The following is a 10755-nucleotide window of genomic DNA, read 5'->3' as shown; positions in this document are numbered from 1 at the left end:
ATCATTTCTCTGCTCTCCACCACTTTGAAAGGTCAAAGTTTACCTCATCTCGGGCAACCCTGGCATCATAGAATTCTCTCCGCTTTCCAGTAGAAATTACGGCATGAGTGGGTGATCATGTGCAATTTTCATCTGGGCTTTTGGTATTTACCATAATTACGATATCACATGAAGGCACCATGATTTACCGCTCTAATATTAAAACTCACCAACCCTAACACATATTAGCACCAGGAGGTGAAAATGTTCACCTAAGAATCATCTGACATCTACCAAACATGATTTATTGTAAATCACTACTGACAAAATGATATGAAAATATGAAATGAATCTGTTGATGTCATGTCTCTGATACCTCCTTTCCGCCCTGCTCACATAACTGACACCATGAATGAGCTTTGATCGTACAGTAATCTGACAACTCTACCTGAGGCTCACCATCAAAAAGGCAAGAGCAGCTAAAAATATTTCTACTTTGCCGCTTACCTTACTCTATTCCCTCATTTCCCCTCAGCATTTTGTTTCACTGAAATTACTAACTTTGCTACAAGCTTCTCTATGGGCATCTAACACTGCCACCCCTTCCCCCTCCAACCACTTACTACTGGGTTTTAAAGAGAAAGTCTTCCTCTTAGTGATTGCCAGCTATCCCAATAAGTAAAGCACTGCCTGCTCTTTTATGCTGACCCTCTCTCTGTCGATCTCTTCCATCTCTCCCCCACCCCCCCTCTTCTTTTTCCCCCATCTCCCTTCACTTCTGTTATGGCACTAGTTTGCCCTCATGTATATTTATGCTACAAAGCTGAAGAGTCAGGCAGACTTAAAATGAAAACTCCAACTAGAGAGTGCTTGTGTGCTCATTTTGTGAGCATGTACATGCACAAGAATGTGGTGCACTGGATGTGTGTGACTGGGAGAGGGAAAATGCACTCCCTTATCTTTTTGGAAACATTTTTTTTTTTATATTCATGGGGAGACTTTTTTTTTTCCTTCTCCAATTGAGCATCGGCTGCATGTTTTCTTTACCCTGTCACCCATTTTCTAACCCCTTCAAACTTATAACAATAAAAAAGATACCTAATATAGTTCTGACACCAAACTAGCCATTTAATTAAAAGCTATTTAAACTAAAGAAGCGATGAGGCACAGGTTGATTAGTCGTATCAAATTTTAAGATAACTTTGCTGTCCTTTGCCCTTTGACATGGATACTTTTCTCAGACGAGAGGCAGAATAAGTGCCAATACAACACATTGTGGCTGTGTCTGAACGTCTACCCTAATCATTATATAGGGCACTTTATAGTTGTTACACTATTTTAAGTGTGTTTCCGAAAGCCTAGTGGATGAAAAAGTAGTGGACTCGACATAACTAGACACAGCAACTAGACACATAGACATTATATACGTAGACGCTTCATTTGAAACTGGCTGAAGTGCCTAGGGGGCGGCCATCTTGGATCGGTCCCGCAATTCCGACAGCTGTTGTCAGAATGATAGGAGATGCAATAGATCTCATTTTAATCACATGAAAGACGAGTCAGAGATAATATTAGACTAATCTCTTACATGTCAGAACCACTTAAAAGACCAAAGCAAATTTTAAAAATTACCTTTACATTATATTACATATATTTATTCAGATAAACAAATAATTAAAACAGAACTCAAACTGGATGGGAATATATGCAACGTTATATATTTTGCAATTAAATATTAATATTATTAACATGTTTTAAATTAATATACTATAAGATTATGTTCTACAAATACATATATAATGTCTATAACTAAACAAGTAGAAATATCCCAGAATGCTTTGCAAAAGCAAAATGATCATGGGATTTGTTGTGACAACGGCCCACTGTCAGGTAATGACAGCTATGGTAACAGCAGTAACAAATTACAAAGATGGTGCATACACCATGAGGGGAGGCGGAGATACGTGTCCAACCTAGAGTAAAAAGAAGGTATCATCGGATGAGGGATATAGTCCCTGCTCAACACAGTGATTGAGGGATATAGGGGTTAGGGCGGATGTTTGGACAAAGCTGAAGATTAAAACAAATCGTTATTAAAACAAGATACTGTACCTGCAAGCTAAACTCAGCATACTAAATTTGATAAAACATTATTTTGGAACAAAAGATGTAAAAACATAACCCGGCCCCCGGATTAAATAAAAACGCTTAAGTTGTCAGAGCCTGGAGACTAAAAGAGGAAGGGCTAAATGTGGGCAAAAGCGAAAAGTGGTAGCCTAGCTTTAATGAAATATGACCAGTTGGTAGAAAGACACTGGAATTCATTCCACAGACAGATGTTTTGAGATGGAGGATTTTTTCATTCCGCTTTTAACCACTTGAGGTTGATGAAAGCTTTTAGGAGCAGTAACAGTTGTGCAGGCATATTCCAGTTTGTACTGTCTGAACCACTAGGAAAATTCAACTGAAGTAGCCCCTGTTCCACTGCTTAGGGCAATACTAAGCCTGTTTTGAGACAAATATTGCACAATTAAAACATCTCCTTGCAAACCTAAATAAATATTAAAGTAACAACATATAGACCCAATGTATGCAGTTAAAAATTTTTTTTTTTTCAAGGAGTTACACTTTAATACATTCTTTGTTCAGAATAAGAAAAGCAAAGGCGATAAGTTAGTTTTTATAAGTTTGTATACCATTTTCAATACAAGAATCAGGAGAAAATTCCCCAGGATTTCCCTGGCCATGTGGAACACTTAGTTACACAGTGTTACCCCTACTACACAGAGGACGCTTAAACTTCTTTCTTGCTTTATAAAAAAAAATCAATAATTTCTGCAAAATACTGTTCCACCACCCATTGCTCTTATGACAGTAGTGCTGTTTTAAAGCAACAATTAGGAGCTTAAAAGATATAATCAATCAGAAACTCAAGGCTAGCTACCCAGGTAGATAACTTGACTAATTAACTAGCTAATATCAAATTACTATAAACACTATTAAGCTCAAATTGTCATACTAAAATAAAATAAGACAAAAACAATTATTAAGCATGTTGAATGTACTGTAGTATGGTTTTAAAAGCACTACATTTTGGGATCGTACCTACAGATTAAAATGCTTTTAATGAGATAATAGAAAAAGTGACACTGTGATTACATTTTTATTTCTTGCTGTATGAGCATAGAATAAAGTAACATTGCCACTTCTCAACTTAATTTTGTGTTGGGGGGGGGGGTCTTACTCATATCTAGTTCAAAAAGGTAAAAAAGCTATGTTTTGCCTGAAAGAAAGATAACTGGATTTTCTGTAATGCTTCTGGTTGAGAGGAACACAGTATTGTGGCATAAGAAATTGTAGATTTAGCTCCCTTACAAGTCATAGGTAGATAGATATTGTTAGCGTTAGACATTGTTATATAAATATATACAGTCCAAAAGCAAATTATTGGTGAGTGAACAGTCAGCTAAATTCAAAGGTAGAGCTTGAGGTTTGTTCAGATTAACAATGACAACCTCTGCAACCTGAATGGACATCCCAGGTGAAAACTAAGGTGATTAGCTGGTCATTACACTCAGCATTAAAATATATACAATTACAATACAAGATGAAGAAAGGCATGATTTATGGTAGCCATTTCCATCTATGTGCAACTACAGTATGTAGGCTTGGGGGAGTTTGTAACAGTCCTTGAGCACTTGCCAGTCTTTTAATTACAGATGTCTTATGAATACATTTTCTCTTTAGACTCTTCTTCTGTTTCCAGCTTTTGATTACAAGCAAGTTTTATCTGCAGCCCGGTCTACCGTTTAACATAAACTTCAGTGGTATAGATGTAGTTTAGCTGCCTCTGAAGCACATGCATGAAAAATTTTAATTAGAACACATCAATGGCAAGTATGCCTGGGGTGAATACAAAAGATCTTTGAGATCAGCAAATCACTGTTAATTTGTTAAGCTAGGTTTATATTTGATGTATTGAACAAGGCACGAGGGTACGTGCCTCTTCCTTGATGTAATTGCGCCATCCCTCCCCCTGCGAGAGGGCGTCACACCCTGTCACAGAGTCTATTAATATACCTTCGAATTTTTGTGACATGGCACAGACCATGTGCACAATGCTCCATTCAGAATGAAAGACATCCAAGAATTTAACACAAATCAGTCAATTATTCTAAAGTAGAAGGGGACAGAAATATGGAAAAAAGGAGGGAAATGTAAATGATATAAATGAGAAGATTGCCCATAAAACTGTTTACAGCTGGAAAGGTTTTTATTGTCCTGTTAATGCTGCTACTTAGATGCTCAAAGGAGTGCTACTGCATGCTTATTTGTATAATGCTTTTTGTATTAAACCATTGCTTTTTTTATTACCAAAATATACTTAGTTATTTACTAATAATAACAAAGTATCTTTTTAATCTTTTTAAGTTATGTCTGTATTTGTGTTTTTACCACTATTAACTGTAAGATTTTGCCACTTTAAGACAATGAAGGTATTTCCATTATTAATGCCCCCTGTTTTGTTTTTTATGTTTTTTTTTTTATTATGTTTTTTTTGGGATAATACTGTACCAACATAATTAAAAAAACTTCTAAAATGCTTCTGCAGGCCTGCGCATCAACAGTGGGGTCCTGCAAAAAAAACGGAAAGTGTGACTATTACTGAGCCGAAAAGGACCTTTATTGTGAGTTACCAAAATTAAAATCAGCCAACTGTGTCATTTTAGGTACAGTTAAAAGAAGCCTCTTGGATGGTTTTTCTAACTAGCTTTGATTTTCCTCTGCTTCCTTTTTATATTCGAATTCAGAGCTAAAACTTCTCATCAAATTACTTAGCAGACTCATGGTAAGTGTAGTAACTTACAATAAAGGTGTTTTTTTGGCTATTATTGATCAAACACAAAAAGTCACCCCTGTAACTGAGAAAGGGTTCAAGCTAAATGCTGATACAAGGCAGAGGAAGTTGCCAAGAAGCCATCATCTTTAGGTAAAAGGTTAGAAAGAACATCTATTTCCCTTCCTTAGTATATGGGCTCCAAATGAAATGTAGCCCACCCTCTGGCAACCTTTTGTGTAATAGTATAGTCCTGCCACTGGTCAGATGGGGATATGATCAGATATCATCTTTTCTGTAAGGTGAAAAAAAATCAATATGTAAAGAAAGGACAACCCTCTGTTACCTTTAGTTAGAATCAGTGCAAACATTTTCCTGTCATATTTTGTCTGGTACCTCGCTGAAAGGACCTTCAATTGTAAAAACAATGGCAAAAAATATCAGGAGTTTTATAACTTTTTAAAATGTTGCTTTATCTCTATGTGCTAACCAACACACAACAATCTTGCAGTGATTTAAGAACCAACTACATAAAGGGAGGGAAAGTCACATAAACAAATATTTCCACTTTGTGTGCCTATAGTGAGCTGGGCAGACACTGATTTCCACTCATACCCCCAAACAGTCCAGCCCGCCTCAACAAAAGACATGAGAAGTATTTTTTCTCTCATAAATAATGCATTTCACATGAATCAGCAGCTTAAATGTGTACAAATACAGTACTGTTTTATCTGTAAACAACAATGCAGAAAGCACATCTGTCTGTTTTGGTGTGCTTGCTTGGACAAGCGTGTGCTAAAACAATGGCTATCTAGAGAGGCGAGCGTTGCAGCCGACTCTCCTTTAGTCTCCCTAAAAGGAGGAACGTGGGAAAAGAGGAATAAGAGTCATTCATCTTCTCTCTGGCTCATTCACTACCTCTCTTTCTTACTCTCACCCCCCTCCTCTTTCCGCCTTTCACACCACACATTTGTTCCCATAAATGGCCTCTTCTGACTAAACCCCCCACTTGAAAATGCTCTGTTGTTGCAACCCCGACAAATATGCACTTCATGCAAACACAAAGACACACCGCACACAAACACTCTCACACACTCCTCTGTGGACTCAATCCTCCACACTTCTGAAACAATCCTCTACTGAGGTGGCTTACATTTCAAAGAAAAACCCTTCCTTATCTCTACTGCTGCAAAGCAACCAATTACTGGTTTTAAAAGTTGATACCTGACTCATAGAGCTAATCCAACACTACTGACCCGACATTAATTCATCCTCTTTATCCACCTCTGTCTCACTCTAATGCACATTATCCCACAATCAAATACCTTCACATCCTTGGCGTTCATTCGCGTGCCCTCTTTGCCGACAAAAATATCATCTATATCCACCAGAACATGCCGGTCCAGGCCCAAGGTGAGCTTTCTGTCTGTGAGGTAGGAGATGGCATCCACCAGGATGAGTCTGTGGAGCCAGTAGCCTAGTCCCTGCCCAAAGAGCACTCGTCTCACTCCATCATAGAGTCCCATGTCTTGCACCACTGTGGCTTGGAGGCCAAGGCTGAAACCAGGTCCTGTATTGTCTCCGCTCCCGGCTCCTGCTCCCTCTTTAGTTCGTGCTAACAGCACAGCCTGAAATGTTGAGTGATTAGATGAGAACGAGGTCCAATCCTCCCCAGGTAAGGCTCCTCGATCTGTGCCTGGCTTGGTCAAGTGAAGGAGTGGTGAGCTGGACACCACGCAGCAGTCCCAAAGTGCCTGGTTGGTCCTTAGTACGAGAGGCAGGCCTCGCAGTTTGAGGACTGAGGGAGAATTCTCTGTAGATCTGTAGAAGCCGATAATGCCGACTCTGTACTCAGTACAATATTGATGCAACAGCTGTCTGTTCCACGTATCTGCATGTGCATATTTTAATAGATTCTCATAAATGATGAGTGAATACCGTCCACGGCCTTTTTCTGTCAGCGGCGGAAGGTCACCCTTCCCAGAGGCAATCTCCATCCGGAACTGGAAATGGGCTGACTCTAGCATTGCCACAATGTCCTGGCCCAACTGAGAGTACTGTGACTCTACCAGCACAAGCACCACTGGATCTGTGTGGACATGCGTGTGCGGAGGATTAGGAGGGTACGGGTAGGGAAGCTGACGGTACGGGGACATGGAAAGCGGCTGTGAGCAGGCAGGCTCGGCAGATTGTCCAAGATGCATTGAGGGGGAAGAGTTGGAGAAGAGAAAATAGGCAGAGAGGAGCAGGGAAATTAGGCAGCAGGAAGCCAGAAGGAGCAGGAGTCTACGTAAGTGGCGCCGAAATCTCACAGCCACTGTCATCTCGAACTGTGGAAGTACTGTCTGTCAGACTAATAGATGTCTTTTTCAGTTTTGCAGGTGTCTAGAGATTTAGGACAACCCAAGAGAGAGTCTGTGTGAGCCACTCTGGGGTATGTCATGTCACCATGGCAGGTGAGTAAGGAAGCAGAGCTGGATGTTGGAAGATGGGTCTTGATTGAAGAAACACAGTGAGGGCTTTCTCTCTTCAGGTCCTCACGGAGGAGTCACATGTAGAGACAGAGCGAGGGCTGATTGATATCTGCAAAGAAGGGGGACAAGGAGAAAAGTAAGGACTAAAATTCATTGTGCAAGGTTGAATATCCTCCATTAGCTTTGTGTGTATTTGTGACTGAATGTGTACCTACGTTGTGCCACCCTAGGGAATGTGAGGGCACAGCTGGTAACAACAGAACTGATTGAAAACAACTTGCATCCTCAGGGCTTAGCCAGTCTCTGAAACGCACACATGAATACACGCACACACACACACACACACGCATGCAAAATGACATCCCAGTTAAAACATGACACAAAATTCAATCCACACAAATAAACAACAGCTGGTTGTGTGCTAATGTAGTGTTGCAGGGAGGTGGATAGGGGCTCAACTAATCAGTCCCATAAAGCTCCGCAGAGAATTCCTCTAATTGTGCCAAACTCTGAGCACCTCTGTCCTATTTCTGAACCTAATCATCTGAAATACCACAAAATTAGAGCTGGAATCCTTTTGCCAAGAGCGCTAATCTAAAGGGAGGGGAGCCCACGACAGCACAGAGGAAATGAAGTGCAAGAATAAGAAAGAGTGAGAAAAGGGAGAAGGAGAGAGGAACAAAACGCAATGAATTATAGAAACAGACAAAAAAGAGCAGGATTAGCATCTTAATGTATGTGCCGAGAGCCAAGGAGAAGAAAAGATCCCAAAGCATCTCTTTCTTTCGCTTGCCTATTCTCTTCTCCTCCTGTTCTGTCTCTCTGCACCCCTCTTCTCCACTTCTGTCAGTCTGAATATCAATAGCCTCTTCTTATATTCTCCATATCTGTCCTGTTTTTATTCTTCACTTTTAGGGAACACAAACTGGGAGAAGGTCAAAGAGGAGGCATTCCAGCCATATTCCTTAAATATTAGATCAGAAAATGAGACAGAGGGAGAGGGAATATTCTACTCTGCTCTTTGGAGACCTGCCAGCAGATAGATGAAAACTAAATTACTTCCTCTAGTAAGTGTGAGAGGAGCTAATTGGTGCTGTAATGACAATACTCTTTCTAAAAATCTTTTATTACATAAAAACTAGGCATATATAGTGCTTGAAGGAATAAATGTATAGTTTTTATGATCTGTTTATCTGTTGCACTTTTTAAATGCACCTAAAATCCTTTTATTATGATTGCAAAGAAGGTTTCAGAGTAAATTGTGTGTCTTCAGTTGTATAGCACATAAGGTAAAAGTGCAAATCTTTTCCAATCCATTGCTTTACACTGGCAGTCATCTGGCAGAAAGAAGGCTTTTACACTTTTCTCTTGCACAAAAGACAGCTGGTTTGGAAACAAATTTAGTCACAGTGTGGAAAATAATGTTTTTTTCAAGTCAATATATCAATTATTACCCAGATAATATTGGCTCTCCAAAATCCTAATTTTACTAAATAAAGACCAGAGCTAGATAAATATAATATACAGTGCTCGAGGAGATACTAAAATTAGAAATGAAACTTACTGCTAATTAGTGATACATACTAACAGCTGTGCATCAGAATAATAATAAAACGTGTAATGTAAATAATCTATTAGAAAACAAAAGCTGTTTCAGTGAAATATTACTGGGTTACCTGTAGAAATACTGTTTGGTTGTTATTATAAAATATATATATATATTTGTATACGCACAATATACGTGTATGGTTGTTTCTTTTACAATAAAACATTGGTATATTTTAACTCATGGTTATTTAACTATCAAAATCTCAGACTGGTCGATGCCTGTCTGAGATTTTGAAAAAGATATGAGCAATAAAAAATAAGGCGCATTACTTTTTAAGATTACATTGTGTTTTATTGACCTCATTGAAGATGAATTATTGAAGCTCATATTTGGACATTTGGAATAAAAGATCCATTCAACCTGTTAACCTGTTTTTTTGATCGCTACAAGCCACAAGAGGACGCTCGCACCGGTTTTTGAATGAGTTCACGTGGAAGTTTCCCCTCAGATTGACAACTTTAAGTGCTTAAACAGAAACAAATAAATAACATCATTTTTTTCCCAATATGTTTTAGTAACGAGTTAGTATCTTGCTGACTATTTAATGTAGGGAATAAACAGTTTTAATATAAAAGTTATGGAATTGTGCTGCGCAAATCATGCACAATGGACACAAACTAAAAAAACAAAAAAGCCACAATTAACTTAATTTACTTGTTACTTGTTGTTTTTCCAACTTTGGAGTAATTGAACGAATACAGCTTCTAATAAATAAATAAAAATAAAAAGAATACGAGAAGATCTTATAGAGGAAACTGTAGAAGAAACTATAACAACATATCGCTTCATTCAACAGTTTTCCGCTGTTGTGGTTAATGTTGGGGAACCTACTCTCCAGCTTACCTCCAACCTGAAGTGAGATGTTTCCGTGCCGCAGAAAGCGAGGTGGAGGAGCGCTGACAGTGATGCTGCTGGTACCGCTGACGGATGCGGGGCTCCGGTCTCGGTGGCGCACCATCCCCTTGTGTTTTTGGATGCTGAGGGGTTGTGCCATCACCGCCTCCTTCTATTCCTCCCCCCCTGTCTCTACCAAAGCGGCAGGGTAGTCCAGCCGGAATGATTCTCTCTCCTCCCCCCTTTCATCCCTCTTTCTTTTCTCTCCCCCCCTCCCGTTATGCCTCCCTTTGCCGCCTCTATCTCTGCTTCTGAATCTCAGCTCGTTAAGGTGGGCTGTAGCAGCGTTGCTCCGACGCTTCGGGCTGCGCGCCGACGACTGGCTGCCGCGCGTAAATGCTGCCTGGGTTATGAGCGCCTACACTGGCGGAGGAGGTTGAGGGAGAAAAGGTGGAGGAGATGGGGGAGGAGGAGAGAGTGGGAGAGAGAAGCGGGGTGGAGTGGGGGTGGGGGGTGATTGACACAAACAGCCTTTTTCTCGGGCATCAGCTATCACAGGGTGGGTAAAAGCACTCGGCCCGTTAGTTGCTGTACTCGGATAAGGGATGTCATTTATGGCTATGCGCTGCTGCGTACTGAACGCACCCCTCACAGGTTCCCCCAAGCAGTGCTTTAAAATAACTTTCATCACTGAGAGACACATTAAAGGAAAGCAGGAAAAAAAAAATCAATGTTTAGCCCACCAGAGACATTATAAAAAGGTACCATCTCAAATAGCATACATGTCATATGGGAAGGTTTAACAGTGAGAAGATGGGATGATTAATACTACGGAAATGGATTAGGGTCACTGAACAAAATAAAAAAGTTTACAGATTTTGAAATATTATTTCAGTTTCATATGGGAATTCTGACTTTAATCTCAGAATTCTGAGGTTAAAGTCAGAACTCTGAGAAAAAAAGTCAGAATTCTAAGATGAAAGTATAATTCTGACTTTTTTTCTGATATTATACAGAAATAA

At 39.7% G+C, this 10755-nt stretch overlaps 1 protein-coding gene across 4 annotated transcripts in view; it reads right to left on the bottom strand.

Moving 5' to 3' along the window:
* LOC107085757 (bifunctional heparan sulfate N-deacetylase/N-sulfotransferase 4-like) overlaps positions 1-10149 on the bottom strand; it is a 75967-nt gene extending 65818 nt beyond the window's left edge. For 2 of the 4 annotated variants that reach the window (XM_015376295.1, XM_015376292.1), the window contains exons 1-2: positions 9743-10149; positions 6142-7399 (exon numbers count right to left, since the gene is read on the bottom strand). In XM_015376295.1, coding sequence (XP_015231781.1) covers positions 6142-7140 — 999 coding nt within the window. In that variant the 5' untranslated portion in view covers positions 7141-7399; positions 9743-10149. Of the gene's footprint in view, positions 1-6141; positions 7400-7501; positions 7594-9742 lie in introns of all 4 variants that reach the window. The other 2 variants (XM_015376293.1, XM_015376294.1) reach the window with 2 other exon arrangements.
* Between the last annotated feature and the right edge of the window lie 606 nt (positions 10150-10755).

The sequence above is a fragment of the Cyprinodon variegatus genome, unplaced genomic scaffold (assembly GCF_000732505.1).
Source record: "Cyprinodon variegatus isolate N-32 unplaced genomic scaffold, C_variegatus-1.0 Scaffold132, whole genome shotgun sequence".
Lineage (NCBI taxonomy): Eukaryota > Metazoa > Chordata > Actinopteri > Cyprinodontiformes > Cyprinodontidae > Cyprinodon > Cyprinodon variegatus.
This window is presented reverse-complemented; position numbering and strand designations above follow the sequence as displayed.